Source organism: Ambystoma mexicanum, chromosome 6q (assembly GCF_040938575.1).
Source record: "Ambystoma mexicanum isolate Mex_15411 chromosome 6q, UKY_AmexF1_1, whole genome shotgun sequence".
Taxonomy (NCBI): domain Eukaryota; kingdom Metazoa; phylum Chordata; class Amphibia; order Caudata; family Ambystomatidae; genus Ambystoma; species Ambystoma mexicanum.
The window spans coordinates 458,471,219-458,492,784 of record NC_090937.1 but is presented as its reverse complement, the minus strand read 5'-3'; the positions used below and the strand labels follow the sequence as shown (position 1 = coordinate 458,492,784).

Here is a 21,566-nt window from a genome sequence, read left to right as displayed (position 1 = left end):
CATGTTTGAGTGACAGCTAGGCTGGGTGAATGGGGGTTTGCTGCATAAAAGCAGGGCTTTGGGGACTGGAACTTCAGAAGTCGCCACAGGACCAAGAATCCGACGAGGGAAGAGCTGAGCCGACCTGCTTCGACGACACCACCCGGTGGAGCCCTGCTGAACCGTCTCACCACTTTTCCCGACGACCGAGGAGAACTCTTAACGGAGTGGCTCCTTCCCTTGACTGGTGGGGACAACCAGTTTTCGCCTTCTTTTCGCTTCTCGAGGTATCTCGTGGCCGCCTTGCCAGTGCCAAGCACCCCGGCAACCGGAACCCCACCACTTTTACCCCAACCACGAAAGTCGGTACAACCCTTTAACCGGAGGACTCCGCGGCTGGTTTCTTCCCGGGCAGTGCAACGACCTTCTTCTTCTGCTCTTCAGCGAGAACTTCTTCTCCCCTGACCGACGTCGAGCCTTGCTGCCACTGCCTGGAACAACTGCCACCGCTGGAGGATCCTTTCCGCTTAAGGTACCGTGTTCCGCCTGGCTTCCCTTGCTACCGACTGTACGGGGTAGATTTAGCCCCCGGCTTTCGACCCTGGGAGTGCCTGGGACACCCTGGCTAAACTTTTTAAACCACTCTAAACTCTTTCTAACTCTTTGCAAGACTTTGAATCCCTAATAACAGTGTGATCTTGGGCACATTTTCGCTCCGGCTACTCTAAGAGTGGGCCCTGCCTAGTGACTTTTGCTCACCTGTGACTTTGTGCTTCTTTGAGCCTACTGCAAGTGTTCTGGACCTTAGAGTGGTGTGTTTAACCCATAGCTGTTTCTTTTTATCCCTTTCCTTAACCTACTAGAGTGTCATCTAACGTTAAGCGCTCACCTCTGTTTTAATTATGTGGTGTTAACTTAGAGTTGTCTAGATAGGAGTAAGGGTTGAAACTGCTTTCATAATAACTGTGTTTGAAGTGTTTTTACTATATTTTGCTAGAGTGATTTCAACTTATGTGTGTTTAATAAATAAATAACTATATACTTTTGAAACCAAGCTCTGGTCAGTGTTTGCTTGTGCTATTGTGTCTGAGTACATATTGTGTATACTTTGCATACTGCCTAACTCTTCTTGAGAGAAGTCTGACTGCTCAGCCACAGCTACCAGGTAAATCTGGGTGGTGCAGACTGCTACCAAGTGGGTTTACTGCTATACCTGTAGTCTTAAATCTTTTGCAGTGTTCCCCAAGGGAACTGCACAGGTTTCTGCCTAACACTACCCTCGCCGTCCGGCGGGGAGATTGAAGTCGAGGCCGATGCCCCCCGCTTTCTTCTTGGCCGCCGCCGAAACGATCGAATCCGGCGTAGGTTGCGCCCTAAGGCACAAGGGGGCAGCGTCGGGGACCCGGTACTACTTCTCGTACCGGTCCCTCTTTGCAGGAGCCGTGGCAGGGTTCTAGAGGAGAGCGAGCCCCTCATCCCAGATGTCATCAAGAAGCGGTACGGCGAGGACCGTCTTCCTTTTAGCCTCGCGCCGTTGATAAAGGAACCCTTCCTCCTCCTTTTCTTCGGTGCAGAGCTGGAAGAGCTCGGATGCCCTGGAAATCATAGTATGGAAGGATCCAATCTCGTCGGGCGGGGACGCCCGGGCAGGGGGCGACATGTTCCGTCGTCGCCTCTGTCGTCATCCGTACCCGTCATAGTCGTGTCCATGCCTGTATCATCCCCGTGGGTTGTGGACCGGGGGGTAGGCAGAGAAGGCGGGAGAGGAAGCCTAGGATGCGTCCTCCTCCTCTTAAGTGGTGGGCTCTCCGAAGGTCCTGGCTCCGGTTCCCCCGTCGGGTCTGGCTCAGGTACCTCCATCGGGAGAAGGGGCAACCTAGTCCTTATCTCCGAGCATAAGGACTGGATGGCTGACAAAATGGCCGCCGAGGTGTCCTGCGGCGCCGGAAACAACGGGAGCGAGGGCTCTTGAGGAGCCTCGTCTGCGACACCGTCGCCCTCGTCGTCGCCCTCGTCGGGGTCCCTCCCGATGGGCTGGGCCTCCTCCACGACTTGGATGAGCTCCTCTTCAGAGGTCGCGTCCGTATCCACGAGGACCACCAGCCCCTCCCCCATCCTTTCCAACGAGGACTTCGTGGGGGTCTTCTCGATGGGCCTGAAAGACGACTCCCTCCGCGGTGGCAGGGAGACTCTGGCACCTGAGGGCGCCTCCACTGGTGTAGCCTCCACAGGCTGAGCCAGGGCCGTGGCGACATCCTCAATCGAGGTCTTAGCAGGGTGAATTAAGGCCAACGTCACCTTCTGTACGCCTGGGGCCTTCACCTTGGGGGGGGAGGGTCCGAGCCTCGCTCCCCCTCTGCCGGAATCTTCAAGATCGACCAGGGCCTCTCCAGAAGCTTCGCCGGGTTCTCGGACTTCCTCTTACCCGAGCCAGAGCGTTGGCTCGTGGTTGATGGCGCCAGGGAGGATGCGTCCTGCCTGGCAGCCAAGGAGGCCGACCGTTCGGCGCTCCCGGTGCCCGCGGACTCGCGGTGCTTAGCCTTTTGTGGGGCCCCCGTCGCCGGGGCACCCTCACAGGACTTAGAAGACCGGTCAGACTTAATTTTCTTCTTCTCGTCTGGCGGACTCTTCCCTTCCAGCCAGTTGGCGAGACGGAGGTGGTGATCCTTCATGGTCCGCTCCGACATGTTCCCACAAAACGCGCAGTCCTTTTCCTTGTGCGTCTTGTCCTCATGGAGACAGTAGAGGCATAACGAATGCTCGTCCTCCTTGAAAATGTTCTGAAGTTGGCATCCAGGGCAGGTACTGAACAGCTTCCCGGGCGTCGAGCTCCCTTTCTCCTGGGCCATGTCCGGGTAGGCCTTGGAACTTCTGGAATCCTCCAAAAGCATAACTCGATGAAATCTTCACCCTTGAGGGGCGTAGAAAACTCCGAAACGGATCCCCGTTGATTGGATGTAGAAACGGTGGAGCTTGAGGTTCTATTTAACTGAAAAAATTAGAACATCTCTTGAAAAAAGCGCGAAAACGCAGCAAAAGCTCGAGAGCTACAGCAGGAGGACTCCCAACACTTGAACGTGCGGTAAAAATCTGAGGATGGCTGACGGGGGTGGGGCTTAGGGAGAGGGCAGTCATTGGATGGGGGCAGTATGACCCAGAGACCAGTGATTGGTTACTACTGAGAAAGATAGATCAGAAACGAAACTGATACTGATTTTTTTTTATACCGAGGAGTCCCTGTGGAGTCCCCGCTTTGCCGCTTCACTCTGCTTCAGTCTGCTCTGCTCGTGCTATTTGGACACACAAAACTTTTGTGGACGTGACTACAACTACCAGCAGGCTTTGCGCAGGTCCCTGTTGGAGGCGGGCCTATATAAGGATGGAGCCGCGTGGACCGCGCGCGCGCACCCAAGTGAGTCCCCGTGGAGTCCCCGCTTTGCCGCGGCGTCCGGGGCTCCACAGACTTTTAAATCTGCTCTCAAGCGGCAGAGCGTTTTATTGCATAGTCTGTTTTGCCCACTAAACTTGTGGCCCATAGTGTTATTTTTAAAACATGTCTACTAAAAGAAACGAAATTTATCGCCTTACAACTGGTATACCCACGAACACACGGCTACGAATTATGTCCGAAACGCAGTCTATGCAGATTCCGACGGTGGACGAAAGACTTCCATCAAGTCCTGCAGTAAATACCTGCTCAACGCCTGTTCAACGCTCTGCTCGATCCAAATGCAAAACAAAGCATAAAACGAAAAGGCCTCCGATGGACAATGTTGACATTCGGAAATATGGTTTTGGGGCGCAGAGTGGTACGAGCATTCCAGCTCTCCTTACTAATCAGACGGTAGCAGCTGCTCATGTTAGCGATATTATTGATATTGTGCCGGCAAACTCTGAAATAGGTAGTAGGGGTGAGCCGGTGCTTATATCAGATGACAACCTAAACTTAAAAGAGAATCTGGAAACTCCTAAATCGCCTGCCTCAATGTCAGACAGTATGCTTTTGAAAAATGCTTTGTCTGGCGTTGTGCAGCCTGGAGCTGCTTTGGCTGTAGAAAAAACAAGTGAAATAACAAATGTTCTAGAGACTAACAACTCGTATTGCTCGGCCAGAGCAGAAGGCTCCAAACTATCACAATCCCCAGATATGTTCCATCGTCCTGATTGCGACATATCGACTTTGGAGGTATCATATATACCACCAACTCCACGAAGATCGAATAATATTCTTACGAGCCTTGAAAGATCTTCTGGCAATCCCAAATCTCAAAATTTGACTTTGGAAGTTATGAATATAGCATTAATGGCTCTTGCGAAGCTCTTTGAATCAGTGGACAGCACCTTAAAGTGCCTTACTGCAAATGTTAAAACTCTTGAAAATAATCAAATTAAATTGTCATCAGAGATGTCCTTTTTACATGATGACATTAATGCAAAAATAAATAATGTTACTCATTTACAACAAAAAATAGCCGAGTCTCTGGCCCAGAAGCCGAGTTGTACAGTAAAAGAAAGTGTGACTAGGACCTGCACAAGCACTCAAACCATCGAAGATCCAGACTGTCAAATCGTAGAAATCATTATGGACTCTCAAATTTGTCTTGACTCACATAAGTCCAGTGTCTCACACATTTCCAAGACAGCGGTTCCCTTGTGCCAGGTGTCATAGTAGAAAAAATTGCACGCCAAGAGACCGTTATATTGTCCCCTATTGAACGTTCTTTAGTACAAACAGAAAATAATAAAAAATTGGAGTGTGCTCAAACACATAAATCCATCTACCCTGTTTTTGACAAAAAAGCTACCAATGAAGTGAGTGAGAATGCTTCAAAAAAGAAGGGCTCCAAACAAACGGCTGTAAAAAAAACAAAAAATATGAAAACTGTAAAAGTGACAGCCTCTCCATCTATTAAACAATTCGTCAATAATATTACAAGGGCGAATTCTAGATCGGCAACAGCAGCGAGCCTCATAACTAAAAATATGTTGCTCTAGCAAAATCTAAGAAAAAAATATACAGAGGATTCCCGGCCTGACGACGGGGAATATTCATGAGCATGTGAATCCATGCCAGACCCCATGCTGGAGAAATTTAGATCCCATCCTTCGTTCAGTGCGAACGCCAGAGATCGACATGGTATGGGTGTTTGGAGCCTTCTCTTATCCAAAATATCCTTTGTGCCAAAATGAAGAGGACCAAATGGGAGATCTGCTCACATACAGGCATACCATATGTGGACCAATCATGGTCCCAGGCATTCAAAGCACACCAGACTCTCTGACACCCAGGATGTTTATTGGAACCAGACAGTCCAGCCCACATCCTGGAAGCGCACACACAAGGCATGCAGAAGCCCGCAAAAGCTTGGCGATTCGCGGGAGAATGCATGCCCAATTAATAACTGACCCGTGTCGGCTAAACCTGGGGAAGGTGAAGGCCAAAGGACAGGACAAAGAACCTCGTGGCATGGCCATTTTTGACCCAGGCAATCTATTTGTGCCAAATGCGGTAACCACGGTTTACTAGGCAAGAAAGGGTTAAAAATACATGAAAAGATAAGCAGCTGCCACCAGCCCTGTCCAAGGCACACCTCCAATTCTCCTAAAAAAATCCTTCAAGAGTATCTAGGGCCTTTAGAAATGACAGGAAGACCCAAGTGCACTGTACTGTAAGGTACATTGTGCACTAGCAACATGTTGCAGAAAAGGTGCAACATGGACAAGGACTAAGGGAAACAAAGTCTCCTTGTACTGATTGTCTTTAAGGGCATGTCAGTTTCCCCATAACAAAGTGAGCGAAAAAACCCCGGGGAGTGCAGCAGAAGGCTGTGCTCCTCTGGCAAAGTCAGACTATGGTGTTTAACATCAGCAAAAAGTTGGGCGATACACAACTGGAGGGAAAATTACCTATGGATTGGAAATCTTTCCCAACACCACCCCTGGTGGCCAACTTCAGATTTGGCTGTGCATGTAAACTGGCAGTATGAACCAAGAACAGCGAGAGGGGAAGCAGGGAGGGTTTGCATGTGAATCCATGCAAGACCCATGCTGGAGAACAAGAGTTACATGTAAGAACTTAAACCTTCTCCAGCACGGGGCCTTGCATGGATTCACATGCTCATGAATACAATTACACAGTAGTACATATAAACAACCACGGGAGGTGGCAAGGCTCAACAGAAGCAATACACTTACCCCTGGAACAAACTCGCCTCAAACAAACAGGTTGCATAGCACCGCTTGGCCGACCCGGGACTCCTTCCTGGAATCCCTCTCGACACAGTAGAATCTCGTGAAGGTATGGATGGTCCTCCAGGTAGCAGCCCTGCAGATATAGAGCAGGGGAACATCAAAGAGAAACACAGTTGTTGCTACAATGGCTCTGGTGGAGAGGGCTCTCGGCCGGCCTGGAAGAGATCTGTTGGCCAGATGATGACAGTGCATGATACAGCCGGGGAGCCAACTCATATGGAAGCTTTAGACAGGGCCTTCCCAGGCCCAACAGGTCCAAAATGAATGAACAGCTGAGATGTTTTCCAAAAACCCTGCATGCGTGCCACATCAAACCATCAAGGCATGAACAACGTCCAGCAAATGCATCACCCTTTCTGCAAGCGTAGAAGGGCTCAGAAGAAGACTGGCAGAACCAAAGGTTTGTTGAGATGGAACCCCGAAGGAACCTTTGACATCAAGGTGGAATGAGTGCAGCACCACCTTTGTAGTGTGGGAGGTCAAGTATGGCTGCTTGCACGAAGGGCCTGGATCTCCCGGGCTCGCCTGGCCAAAATGATGCCACCAGGAAAGCAGTCTTCCACACGAGAAACTTGCGCCCAAGCCAGGGCAGGAGCCTTCACTGGCGGAAAAGTCCTGAAGAGGCCCTAGAGGAACTCCTTGATGAGCCTGTGCAGGCATACCTGGTGTCCAGGTGTAGCGGGATATGGCAGCCAGATGAACGTTGATGGAGAAGTGAGCTAGCCCAGCTTTGACCAGCGAAAGCAGGTATGGGAGGAGCTGCGGAGCTATTGTCTGCAGAGGCGTAATCTTCTGGGTCCTGCAACACACTTTGAGGTGCTTCCATTTGTGACTAAGACAACGTAGATGAAGCTCTGAGCTTGGCCAGGATCTTCTTGCACTCCAGCGGCAGGGAATAGTGCCCAAACTCAATGTCTGCAGGAGTCCGGCTGTGAGGCTCAGCGACGCTGGGTTGTGGTGCAGTATTGTTCAGTTTTCTCTGGAGAGAAGTTTGGGAAGTGGAGGCAGTTGGATGGACAGCCAGCGCAATTGTTTGTTTGTTTGTTTGTTTTATTCACTTTTTATGCGCGCCAGACCCAGGGGTAACAGGGCGCAGTGGCAAGGAAATACGAAACTTACAGGTTACATCATGGCAAAATGTACATTAAAATTACATTGGGTTAGACAGATCAGGCATACAGTAATTACAGCAAGTATACAAGTTCAAGGGGGTCAAGATGCTCGTAGGAAGTAGGAGCCCCCGGTCAGCAAAGGTCAGTCGAGGTGAGGAGTTGAATAACTTTTTTCCTGAAGCAACGGTAGGGCATGTCTGCTCTCAGGTCTTGTGGTAGAGAATTCCAAGTTTTAGCCGCCTTTACTGGGAAACTGTTTCCTCCGATAGTGTTCAGTCTAAAGTTCGGTATTGTCACACAGTTGAAGTTACCAGCTCTGGTGGGTCTGGAAGATGTTCTCCTATGGAGTTTGTCAGACAAGTAACTAGGGGCAGAGTTATTGAGGGCTTTGTGGGTCAAGGATAGCATCTTGAGTTTTATTTTGTTCTCTGTAGACAGCCAGTTGTGATGTCGTCTGGTGGACGAGATATGGGACTGTTTGTTAATGCCTAGTGCCGCTCTCAAGGCATTATTTTGTAATGTTTGTAGTCTCTGGGTTATTTTTTTATTAGCTCCAGAGTATAGGGCATTACAATAATCTACTCTGGAAAGAATTAAGGCTCTGGCCAGGATTAGACAACTCTTGTTGGAGAGGAAAGGTTTACTGGCTCTAATCAGTTTGCACGTGTAGGCCGTGGAGGAGGCAAGGGATTTTAGCTGTTTGTCAAAAGATAGGGTAGAATCAAGATAGAATCCCAGGGTTTTAACATCCTTGGATACTTGGATGATGTTCCCGTCTATGTTGAAGGAGGCAAATTCCTGTCCTAGTTTTTTGATATTGGCTCGGGTACCTAAGATGATCAACTCTGTCTTATCATCGTTTAGACAAAGGCCGTGAGTGGCCATCCATGCCTGGATGATAAGGTATACCTTGTTCACCAATTCCGTGTCCTTAGCATGATCCCCAGAAAGCGGGAGGAGGATCTGTGTATCATCTGCGTAGTTAGTATAGGTGATACCAAGATGATCCAGATCGTCGAACAATGGCTTGGTGAAAATGTTGTATAGAGTTGGGGATACGCAGGAGCCCTGAGGGACACCACACGAGATCGGGGTGGGATCTGCCTCCGCGGAGGGAGAGAAGACTCGCATCGTTCTCTCGCTCAGGAAAGACTTGATCCATCCAATAGCTTCTGCCGAGAAATGAGCGGCGGAGTCCAGGTGGCTACAGAGGACTCTGTGATCCACCAAATCAAAGGCCGCTGAGAGGTCCAGGAGTAGTAGGAGTACTGTTCTCCCTTTGTCTCTTAGCTCATCGATTGGGGACTTCAAGTCTATAAGGGCAGTTTCTGTTCCGTGAAGGGGTCGGAAGCCCGATTGTCTTTCTCCTAATAGGTTGTGTAGTTCCAGGTGCCTTTGAATTTGGATATAGGCAGCTTTATCCAGAATCTTAAGGAGAAACGGTACCGTCGTGATAGGGCGGTAGTTAGTAGGGATGAGAGGGTCTAATGTCTGCTTCTTTAGGAGAGGGAGAACCCAGGACTGTTTAAGGTTGGCCGGGATCGTACCTGAAGCGAAGGAAGCGTTGATCAGTTTAGCAATAAAGGGGGATAATTCTCTGGCAGCGTCTTTTATCAGCTGTGCTGGGCAGATGTCACCTTTACAGTTTGAAGGTTTAAGCGACAGGATAACTTTTTCTACTTCCAGGGTGGTCATTTTGGAGAAGTGGAAGGTGTTACTATGCCCCAATGAGTTCTTGGTATGAGGCGGATCCTGAATTTTGAGTGCATTTTTTTTTTGCTTGATTTTATTTTGGAGTGTGATGATTTTATTGGTAAGGGCTTGCTGGATATCCGTACACCAAGGTTTGTCCTTGGTGCAGGTGTCCTGAATGGCAATGGGGGACTCAAGTTCCTTTAGAATCGAGAAGAGCTCTTTCATACTGGAGTTGGATTTCGCTATGCGGTCATCATATGAATTACGTTTTGCCTGGCAGACTTCTTTTTTATACAGTGAGGAGAGAGTGGAACGTTTGGTTTTGTTGTCCGCTGATGGGCAAAGCCTCCAAGCGGTTTCACTCTTTCTTTTTAAGATACGTAGATCTTTTAACTGTGGAGTAAACCATTTGTTTAGATGAGCTTTCGGCTTACTCGGTCTAAGCTTGAGAGGAGCCACTTTGTCTAAGGTAGTGAGCATGATGGTGTTAAATTCTTGCACTAGGATACTGGGGTTTAGGTTCTCTGATAGCGCATTAAGGGTTGGTAATATAGCTGGGATTACTTTCTCTAGGGTGATGCATTTTTTATTTCTTGTTAAGCAAGGAGGTGCTGGTGGGGGGGCCGTGGGGTTGGGTCTGGCGGTAACTAAATTAAAGGACACCAGGGAATGGTCTGTCCAGGGTAGGGGCATTATAGATGAGATAGTCATTGTACAGTTACAGTCAGCTATCCAGTCCAAGGTTCTTCCCTTCAGATGCGTAGGCTTATCAACTCTTTGAGTTAAGCCGAGTGAGTGAATAGAATTGGCTACCAGTGTAGCATTAGTATCTGTAGTATCATGGAGGCCTAAGTTAAAGTCCCCAAGAAGGATCGATTGAGAGCAAGGTTTAAGGTTATTTGTAAGTAAGATGTGGAGGTCATCTTCGAAAGTGCCTAATGGACCAGGAGGTCTATATAGGAGGTGGATGATAAGGGTTTGGTTATTATTTAGTTGGAGTTTAGCCGATAGCGTCTCACAAGAATGAATCGATTGGGTGGGTACTAGTCTAAGAGAGAGGCTTATTTTAGAGATTATCGCAATGCCGCCACCTCTAGCTCCTACTCGGTCGTGTCTAACTATCGTATAGCCATCAGGGATGGCTAGCATGAGCGCTGGTCCTGCTGCATTATGTAGCAAGGTCTCAGTGACAGCGAGAAAATCAAGGTTGCCTTCTATTATTATGTCGGCAATGTCTAGGGCATGGGCAACAAGCGATCTCACGTTGAGGAGTGCTCCCACAATAGTTGGGGTTTTAGTGACCTCTGTGGCTTGAAGAGGTGGGGTAGTAGACATATTAGGTGTGTTTAAGATATTACATTGAGTTGGAATAGGTTGTAAAGGTTGTCCGGTATAACACGGTTTGCCAGTTTGCTTGAGGTTGGTTTTGATGTTGCTAGAGGGCAGGGATCTGCGGGTGGGTTCATGCAATTTCGAGAGTCTAGCACGGAGTCTTAAGTTCCTACAGGGAGTGTCGCATGGGTGCGATATCACAAGGGGCTCATGACTCGAGCATACATAGGAGTCAGGAAGGTTAGTGTTGGGGTGTACTGTGGGCTTAAGAGGTGGCAAGGAGTTACATGCGTTGGAATTCGGCATGGTGAGTAGTTGTAGGATAGTCCTCAGTAAGGTTGTGTAAATAGCTGGTAGATACATAATTGTATGGAGGTAACCTGTCTAAGGTACCACGTTAGTAATTACAGACTAGGCAGTACAGGCAATCAATGGCTCAATGATGCAATACTCAGGTGTGACAGGCTAGGCAGTACAGGCAGTCAATGGCTCAGGATGCAATACTCAGGTGTGACAGGCTAGGCAGTGCAGGCAATCAATGGCTCAAGGAGGCAATACTCAGGTGTGACAGGCTAGGCAGTGCAGGCAATCAATGGCTCAAGGAGGCAATACTCAGGTGTGACAGGCTAGGCAGTGCAGGCAATCAATGACTCAGAGAGGCATTGCTCAAACATAGTTGACTATGGAGGTCCACAAACAGACAGTGCATGCACTCATGATTCAAGAAGGCATTGCTTAGGTCTGGATAGTTCAGGGCATGCAAATGCAGGCATTCGGAATCAGGGGCATTACTCACATGCAGATCGGTTGTGTGGTGGATAGTGGATGGTGGATAGATAGCTGCAGTGACCAAAGTATTAAGGGCCAGTGGCAACTTGACTGGGCAGCTTGGAAACGTTAGGTGCACTTATTAAACAGGTAGTGGTCTTACCCGATGGTCTAAGTCACTGGTAGGCACTCGGGAGTGGACCTGTGGAAGCAGGACCTTCATGCTGGTGCTTTCGTTAATGGGCCAGGGGGACTGGCAGAGGCAGAATCGGCACGAAACAGGCACCCAACAGGCCTTAGAATGGCCTTCGAGCTGGCCGCCGGCGTAATCCGCCTGCCGGCGGATCCAGCTGATGAAATTGAGGCTCAGCCTCGGTTTCACGCCGCGCTGCGCCCGGCATGGGCGAGTCAGGCGCCGTGTGGGGACAGGGTCAGGCAAGCCCTGTCCGAGTTGCCCGCTCGGCGCGTGGATCCTCTGCTGGGTTGGGGGTGCTGGGGGGGCTCCTGCCCTCGCCCCACGATGAAGAAGGGTGGAGTGGGGGGTTTGCAGGCACCCAACAGGCCTTAGAATGGCCTTCGAGCTGGCCGCCGGCGTAATCCGCCTGCCGGCGGATCCAGCTGATGAAATTGAGGCTCAGCCTCGGTTTCACGCCGCGCTGCGCCCGGCATGGGCGAGTCAGGCGCCGTGTGGGGACAGGGTCAGGCAGGCCCTGTCCGAGTTGCCCGCTCGGCGCGTGGATCCTCTGCTGGGCTGGGGGTGCTGGGGGGGCTCCTGCCCTCGCCCCACGATGAAGAAGGGTGGAGTGGGGGGTTTGCAGGCACCCAACAGGCCTTAGAATGGCCTTCGAGCTCCTACAATTGAAACGTCTGAGTATTTTCATCACACACAACAGGAGCGGAATCGGAGGGAAGGTGTACAGGAAAGCTCATTCCACAGGAATTAGAAGGCACACCCCCGCCCTGGACTCCACGGCTGAAGATATCTGGTGGCAAACCTCCAGCACTTGGAGCCGTCAGTTGTCGCGAACAGGTTGATCTGGAGAGGGCCCTACCTGCTGAAGAGATGAGACACTTGTGCATGTTGAAGTTCGTGGCAGCACTCCAACTCCCTGCTGACTGAGTCTGTGATGGTGTTCCTGGTGCCTGCCAGGTGAAAGGGGATGAGGAACATGTCCTGAAGAATGGCCCAGGGTCTGGCCTTCCAGGGAGAGAGCGAGGAGCACATCCCATCCTGCTTCCGCAAGTAGAACATGGTGGTGGTGTGTTCAAGTGAAGTGTTTTACAACCTTGGAGGCACAGAAGAGCCGAGGAGCATTTACCCTAGCACCCCCTTATCCATCCACAATCTCTTCCTAACCCTCTTGCCAGTTATCCTAACTCCCCGTACCCATCCAATCCAGCTGGTCCTCTTTCCCCGGTTGGTCGCGATTCCCTGAGTAAAATTGTGGTGCAGGCACCAAGACCTTACGGGGAGACAGGAGTTTGTGTTACCGCTGCGCAAGACCAGAAGGGCCTGTGACACATGGGGTGGTAGAAACGCTATGTCGTCTGATTTTACAGTGCAAAGCTTTAAAGGATGTGTAGACACTGCTACTCGGCCCATTATTAAAGGGTTTCAACATTTTAGGGTTGGAATAATTTTGGGGAAAAAGTATTGCTTGGATGCATGACTTTGTGGGCCTTGCCAGCCTGCGCATGGTGATGCTGGTGCTGGATATTTTTGCTGCCCTAAGACATTTGTGGGAGCACATTATTTTGAACTGGAAGTTGTCCCTTTTTAAATGCATCTTAGAGATGTTTTACAGATGTCTAGCTTGAATAATTAATCACCCATGATTAATTTTAGGGTGATATTTAACATGCTATGGCTTTCTTTTGGATACTTTGGTTTTTGATGTATGGGTTATGACAATTTATTGTACTGTATTGCTATGCATATGTCAAGGCTAATTACGGTGTGAAAGTTAATTCCTGTACGAATTAACTTTCATTAAAAACATTTTTTTTTAAAAAGTAAGATCCAGTGCTGCAGATTGAAAGTAAATTCTATTTTTGCAATATTGTTAACTTTGATGTCTATACATTGCTTTTAAGTACTTTAGTTACAAGTTAATAAAACCAGCTTTGTTTATATTGTAAACCCAACAATCTAGGGCTGGTATAATTAAATAAACTCCATTCCTATACATTATGGGGAAAGTGCTGAATAGTGGAAGAAAGATGACACAAAGGTCTGATGTTTCTATATGTTACAGTCATTGATTGTATAACGGGGTGGGGTTTGCAGTGCAGGGCTTGTGCCATGGGGTGCATACTATAGTTTCAGACTTGGTACTACATCGTCTACAATCTTCCCTAGAAAGATGGTACACGAGGGAGGAAGAGGACAACGTACTCTGTTTAAGCAATAATGTAGCACACTGTGGGCCATACCAGGTGTTGAAGACCCATAGCCCAAATTAACAGTAGGTAGATACCTGCCCAAAGAACAGGGAATTATGGCGATTAGCATCTTGGGGGAAATGTCCAGAGGTTTACGGGTGAGGTAACAGGGTGGAAACATGGAATGGAGCAAGCATGCAACTCATGTATCCTGTTTATTTTAAAAAATGGAACAGAGCTGTCATGCAAATGGAAACTGGGGTTCGGATCGGAATCAGACTTCCTTTTCCACGGCATGGACGTTGAGTGCCATTGAGTGGCAGTTGGTGGATGTTGAAGACTACGCATGCACAGTTTGGTGTTGTGAATAGGTGAGGTGAGCCGTGGAATGGAATGGTGGGGTCCAAGCTCAGGCCAAGAAATAGGTCACTGGGGGTTTATGGACCAGCCATCAGCTTTGAACATGGGCTTGCATCTGTTAATAAAGCCCTTGATCATATGTATTTAATTTGCTCATGCAAAATTCCCTACAAAACACAAGGGATCCCAAAGTGACATGATTTTTATAAACAAGAAAAGTAATGGCATATCGTCCTTATGCTTTACGTTATATTACAATATCTGTGCAGGTTAAGACATTCCCTGTTACTTCCCCTTCCCCCACTATGAAACAAAATAAGTTTAAAAGTGGTTGGCTAAATTAACCTCACAGATTCATTCATCTTAAAGATTTCAATGGAAAGCAAAAATAACAAGGAATCCTACCTTGAATCACATGAGAGTTGTCTTTCAAAAAGAAGTTATAGAGGTACTTGGGGATGAAGGCAGACATACAAGCATAGGCCAGAGCTAAAATGGAATACAAATGACATGAAATGAGCTCCAGACATTTATATCATCTAGGAACTTGCATAAATCCCTTGTATAATACAGAATAAAATACCCATACTGCAATTAAAGAATGAGGATTAGAATATGAATACAACTAAGTTTATTTAATGGTTAGCAAGATGCACTGGTGGCTTTCCTCAGCTGTCACTTCAAGGAAAACACTTTATATCTGGTTGTGCAAGTTGTAACGTGGCACAATACAGCACACCATCCTCATTTTCTTAACACTGCAAGTTTAGGTCTGTGCCAAAATATACAACAATCACTACTTCATAAATGATGTTCATGATTCATGCGGTTTCTCCAAAAAATGCACCAAAAAGTCTCCAAGCTAAAATAGAATTGGCATATGCTTCAAAATGCTTGTTTTTTTTAAACAATTTTTATATTTCCCCACATCCATATACGAGCAGTTGAGTAAACGCATCAGGGGACAGTAAAACAATCAATGCCTGACAATTACACAACAAATGCAAACATTGTTTTCTCTACTTTATATAAGCTAAATAGTCTTTCATGGGCTGTATTTGATAAAGTTGGTGAGAAAACACAGTTCCAAAGAAATATTGGTGAAAGATATTGCTAAAATAAATGTTTCTTCTACCTGTGAAAACAAACCCCCAAAACATAGTCCGTGAAATACCATCCTGCAATTACAGCCAGAACGAAAACAGTAAAAGTTTTTCAGTTATATCTTTTGTTGCCCTTTAAATGCAATATTGAAGGAAAGTGAAGTGGCGGGAGTGCTGTTCCTCTAACACCTAACAGAAAAGCCAGCAAGCCACCCGCCCATTGACTCATAATGTGGACCCTTTTCTTCCCCCCTCTCACAAGATTTAGTTTTTAGGTTAGCGGTTGGGAAGGAAACACCCATACCTCTTAACCATCTTCTGCCCTGTTCCTTACCACTGACCCACCAGCAGAAAAAAAACATTGCCACCTAGCAAAAATTAGAGAGATGTATATCCCGTACAGTTATATCCAATTCCGGGGAAACACCCCGTAACCTCACCCACACTTTCCTTCCCCTCCTTATCGCTACCTTGCCATCTGACAAAACCTGCTTGCTGCCTGGCAGGAATAACAGGGAGGATGTAATTTGCTGATAGGAGGAAAAAGAACGATATTTTTGGGACTTATTTTACACCATGGCTTTTTGCAACTATTTTATCAGTGGTCACCCTTTCAGGTTGCTACACACACTATCAAGACCGCACAAAATTGCAAACTGGTAACAATCCCATCTTAAAGTAGATAGGGAGGAGATGACAAATGTATTTAGAAAAGACATACACATAGAAAAAATGCACACATTTCTCCATAAGCAATCCATGACCACAATTGTAATCACATTTATATCCCAGCCCGTTCATTTGGGTTTTTAGTCTGCGTTTGACCAAAGACTTAAATAACAATTGACCCACTCTGCAGGCGAAAAGAAGCCCACCAGTGCTGAACATAAAAGCTGATAATTACTTTTTAGATAAGCCGTTAACAAGAACAAATGTCTTACTTCACGTTAATGTTCTTTTTGAAGGATATTCCTCTCACAGATTGCTCAACTATGTCTGTTGCCTTTGAAATCCTTCGCAACTGGGGGGCACAGTACGGGTCCGCATGGGCTCCGCTCAGCATGGTTACACACCCCACGTCAAACGTGACGCTAGGGCCAGTGGAGCTGGCATGCCCCATGACAAATTCCACCCTTTTTCTTTTGCACTAAAGTGGGGCCGCGTAACAGGTGCGGTTTGCAAGTTATCTGCCAACAGGGGCAGGTTGGGAGGGCGATGAGGAATCTGTGGGCGGACATCCATCAGAAAAAACATAACATAGAGGCGGTCCTACAGATAAGGGGAGTATCAGCCACTTTTACTCTAAAGAAATAGGCAAATATCCCCAAAAAACTAAAGTAGGGAGTACAAATACTCCCAACAAAAAATAGGAAACAGACACGCAAAACCTTGCATCCCTGCTTTCACGAAAAAAGCTTAATGGATTTGTTTCGACTGGTAGTGCACAGGAAGAAAATGGTATCATTACTGCCTGATTAGAAGGTATGAACAGGTATGTTTTGATGTGCATGTAACTAGGTGCAATGAAATAATTACAAAAACATTTCCGCTTTCCAGTTAAAACATTTTTATTTGCTTATAAAATACTGCCACTGGTAAATAGACTCACATTTTGACTCCCAAAAAAATAATTTTACTTCCAACTTTAAAATATAGGGAGTAAAATACTGGCACTTCAAATTATTATTTGGAGCACTGCCGAAAGGTAAGTAATTTCTTCTTTTAATTGATTTCTTCCACCCACAGAATCCTCATCTTCGATAGAGCCCCATAGCTATATGTAAACCTAGAGGAGAGAGAAAGAAAAAGAGTCTAAAACAGAATGTCTGCGGTATTGCATGACCAAAGCGAGCATTCTGTCATGCCAAGGAATACAAGCAGTAATGTTTGGGAAAAGTGTGTAGCGAGGTCCATCGAGCTAGCCACTTGGCATATGTCCAAGACAGGAACCCCCCCACTCTGCAGGGCAGAGGGAATCCAGGCTCTGGGAACACTCTTCCCAGCAAGATTGTTACAGTGGGAACTGTGAAGGGAGGGGAATTAAAACACAAGGAGAGAGCAGAGAAGCCTGAAGGAGATACCAAACTATGAGTACCTGATAAAAAAAAACCTTCTCAGAGGAATACTTTTGTTTTGTTGTATTACAATGGGGATTGCTTTAGTGTAAAAGGTATATTATGTCCCCAAAAAATGTCATGCAAGCTACTAAAGACCAACGTCCAATATGGCTACAATCAAAGAGTGCCAAATCATCATAATAGGCTATTATCTGAATGATTTGTGCATCAACATGTGTCCAAAATATGACGCCAATTATGATCTTCTATGCATGTCCAAAATATATAAATGAAACAATAAAAAATGTGCAGCCTTGTTTTAATCCAATATAGGTGACCCTTCTAGAGAGCAACGTACTATTTGCACCAAAGTATCAGTATGAAGGTTGACAATCAAATGAAGTAATTTTTATGGAATACCCCAGTATCATAATTGTGAACATAATCCAATAAAACCCTAACCATCCAGGCAAAAGCATTAGTTGGATCCAAAAGGAAAAATGACTTCTTGATAATGCTCTTTCTATGGATTCTCCTCTCAGATTCCTCATATAAATAGATATCCTGCAGCAGCAGCTGTTCCTGGAAAATTTCACCTGGGCGCATAGAGTAGCTCAGGGACCCTCAACCTCGATGGTTAATTTATTCAACAAGACGTCCCCGCTGCATAAATAAGTCACACCATGCCCCATTACCTCAGTTCCCCCTTTCTTCAACTGTGCTCAGCAGCTGAGGAAAGCCTTGCCTAGGGAACATTTAGAGCAGCAACCAGCTTCTAGCAAAGGAAACAATATAGTAATAGGCCAAGAACTGTCCACTCCATATTTCCTTTTCTTTCTTTCTCTTTTTTTTCTTTCAGAAGAGGAACAGCCTGGGGGGAGGCCAGGGGGGGCGAAGAGGAATCTGTGGGAAGAGAATCCATAGAAAGAACATTACTTTTAAGTTATGTTTCCTTTAAACGATTGTATCCTCCCATAGATTTGTCATCTACATAGACTTCCAAAGCAGTACCTCAAGGTGGGAGGATGGATGGAATGGGAGATTAGAGCAAAACATTCTGCAAAACTGCTCGGCCAAAACGGGTATCCCTTCCAGCCAACAGGTTCAGACAGTAATGTTTAGACAATGTATACAGTGAAGATCAGGACGCTGCATGGCAAATCTTGCGCAATGTAACTCCTCTCTGTAGGGCCGATGTCACTGCCACTCCGCTGGTAGAGTGAGCCCTGAAACCTCATGCCACTTTCTTGCCCGCCTTGTCATAATTTAAGAAACCTCTGCTCCTCCTTGGAAGAATGCGCGGAAGAGCAAAATACAGGCAACTGGCAATTCTGATAAATGTGGAATTCTGAAATAAAATGTTGGTAAAAAAGAAGGCTTTACTCAAAGAGTATCTTGCTCCTTCGAGAACTGTAGAAAAGAAGCTTTGCAAAAAAAGGCTTGCATCTCGCCAACATATTGGGCAGACGTGATTGCTACCAAGAATACAGTTGTTAAGGTCAGTAGCAGGAGAGAGCACCAATACATCAGCTCAAAAGCGGCAGCCATGAGAAAAATGAAAGAACCAATTCAGGTGACCTTTTAAAAATCAAGATGGATGCAAGAACACTCTTGACGGTGCCCATTTGAAGTCCCTACCTGGCCAGAATTATTGTGTCGCACAACACAGGGTCCTCACTCTTGCACCACTCCTCGAACGTTCTCCGTCGACCATTGTGTAAACAAACCTGGTAGCAGGCTTGCATGCAGCAGGCAAAATCTCAATGACTTTGTCATTCAACTCTGAGCAATTATACCTCATCTTCTCAGACATGCATAAAGGCTGAGAGACTCTGGGTTGGGGTTAAGCACCTGACCCCCCCCTGACTGGGACAGCAGGTCCACCATACAAGGAACGCACTGAGGCAGGCAGATGTCATCTTGGGAAGGTGCAGGTACCTTGTCCTGCAAGCCCAATCCGGGGTGATCAGAAGCGTGCCAGCCTTAAACCACCTTCATTTCCTGAGAAATAAAGATGACAGGAACCAGTGATAACGCACAATGAACCTCAAAAATCCACTCCACTGGGACAGCATTATCAAATGCCGCCCTCTGAAGAAATTCCCTTGAATAGAAGAGTCAACACTTTCTGCTGTCTGTCGCAAAAAGATCAACTGGAGCAGTCTCCCAAAGGTCGAAGATCTCCAAAAGGATCTCTGGACAAAGCTCTCTAATATATATTAGACCAAACCATGTTTCCTCAAGGTTTCTGCCACCCCATTATCCGCTGTGACCAGATGAGCTGTCAAAACTAAGATGTTGCTCTCAAGCCCCCAGAGCTCCACAGCTTCCCTGCTCAGAGGCAATAATCTCACAGATCCCTCTTGTTGAAGTAGTGCATGGCCACCCTTATTTTCCATCAAGATCAGCACATTTTTCCCCCCCAAAGGGAAGGCAATGAATCATTTGAGAGAGCCATCTGTCATAATCTGGACATCTGGCCATAGATGACATAAAGGCTCCCCAGTCACCAGGCTTTCTCAGTGGAAGCACCATCTCATATCCCGGTGACCCCCACCCCCTCCCAAAAAAGAAAAACGGAGACTATTAACTTCAAATCAGCAAATCAGCCACCCGATTGGTATTGAGGTAGGAGGGGAGCGTTACCTCATATCCTTGTATGCAGATGATTTGTTACTATATCTGAAATACCCTGAAGAAAATCTTCGGTATGTCTTGGAGGTAATGGAGAGGTATTCCAGGCTGTCTGGTATAGTGGTGAACCCCCAGAAATCCAGCATGTTCCCGCTGGGTAGATATGTGGGAATTCCTGTACAAAGGTTGCCGGTGCTACAGATCCCGTGGGCAGTTAGCTCTTTCCGCTACCTCGGAATAGATGTGTATCACACGACAGAGGAAGCACATAATCACAATACTGAAATGGCTGTTGAGAAAATTGAGAAATGCATGAGGTTCTGGGAGAGGTTACCTTTAGCTATGATGGGCCGTAGTGCTATGCTCAAAATGGTGGTTTTGCCTAAGCTTTTACATTATTTCAACAATATTCCGCACATGATACCCAAGAAGTTTTTCGTTAAGCTGCACAGCATGTGCAGAGAATTTCTGTGGCGCGGTACCCGAAATAGAGTTGTATTGTGGAAGCTGCAGAACTTCTACGAGAAAGGCGGTATTAAACTGCCCAATTTTGAGGCCTACTACGTAGCTGCGCAACTACAATACGTGGCTCAATGGCTCTCTGACGAAGAGACCCCCGAGCACAGGTTGTTTGGGGGGAACTGCACTCCTTTTTACTTGCGGGAAATGATCTGGGTGGCTAGCTCGGACATGAGGGAGCGCCCTAGAATGCTGTTGGGGTGGAACATGTGGCGCAGAGCCTGCCGGATGATGGGGGATCCTTTCCCGTGTGTTCCGCAGATACCGTTGGTCGCACTGGCCGGGGGGGACGTGCAGCTGAGAGTAAGCATTAGGACCTATTGGGAATCGGTGGGGCTAGTCACGTTGGGAGATATTTGGCAAGAAGGGACTATTTTGGAGCTGGGAGAACTAGAGGACGCGGCTGGGTTACACAGAGGCCAATATGTCACATATCATAGGGTAACGCATGAGATTCGGAGTATGTGGCCTGAAACCGTCTTGGCGGAAGAACGGGATGCTACAGTTGGGTTAATATATGACGCATCGGAAGGTGGGCATGAGGTCTCCAGATTGTATGAGATGTTGATGACTAAGGTTGGGAAGGACCTGGCGCATTTGAGATTAGAATGGGAAACAGAGATGGGCGTCTCGATGGAAGATGGGACGTGGGAACGTGCTCTGGGATATCATAAGAAGGTGTCGTGGAATGCCAGGTTCAAACATATACAGCTATATATAACGCACAGGGCATACATGACCCTCTGAGAATATCGAAGTTCCGAAATGTTGGGTGCCAGGCGTGCCCCAAGTATGACAAGGAGAATGCTGACATGATACACAGGTTCTGGGTGTGCCCGGTTATTGAGTGCTACTGGGGTGAAGTGGCGCAGAAACTGGCAGGGAAGGGGATCACGCTCATAATCGACACGGCCTGGGCCTGCTTGCTGGGAGGGTACCCTAGAGCGCGAAAACTTAAACATGTAGCGAAATTGAAAGATTTGGCGTAGGTGCTCGCGAAACGACGGATTGCCATGGGGTGGAAGGGGTGTCATAAGCCACGAGTGGAGGTCTGGTGGAAGGACCTACAAAAATGGGCAGAGCCTGAAACATCGGTGTGGCAAGAGGCCAGTAGCACGAGTGGGGAGGAGGAAATGGGCTCCTTCATGGCATGGAAATCATTGATAGGGGAAATGTTTGGGGCAGGATTGGCTCCAGCTGAATCTGAGGGCAGTGATACCCTGACACGAGGTGGATACTGAATGTGAAGAATAGACAGGCTCATAAGGGGGGGGGGGAAAGGGAATGCAGTGTTTATGTTGTAAAATGTATTTAATTAGGTTTGTTGTTTGGTTTGAATTAAAATAAAAAAAAATAAAAAAAAAAACTCAAAT

General features: G+C 47.2%; 1 protein-coding gene across 11 annotated transcripts in view; it reads right to left on the bottom strand.

The window, feature by feature from the left end:
* TBCK (TBC1 domain containing kinase) overlaps window positions 1–21,566 on the bottom strand; it is a 2,754,978-nt gene that overhangs the window by 995,935 nt on the left and 1,737,477 nt on the right. For all 11 annotated transcript variants that reach the window (XM_069630931.1, XM_069630933.1, XM_069630936.1 and 8 more), the window contains one exon: window positions 14,286–14,369. In XM_069630931.1, the coding sequence (XP_069487032.1) occupies window positions 14,286–14,369 (84 nt within the window). The remainder of the gene's footprint in view (window positions 1–14,285; window positions 14,370–21,566) is intronic.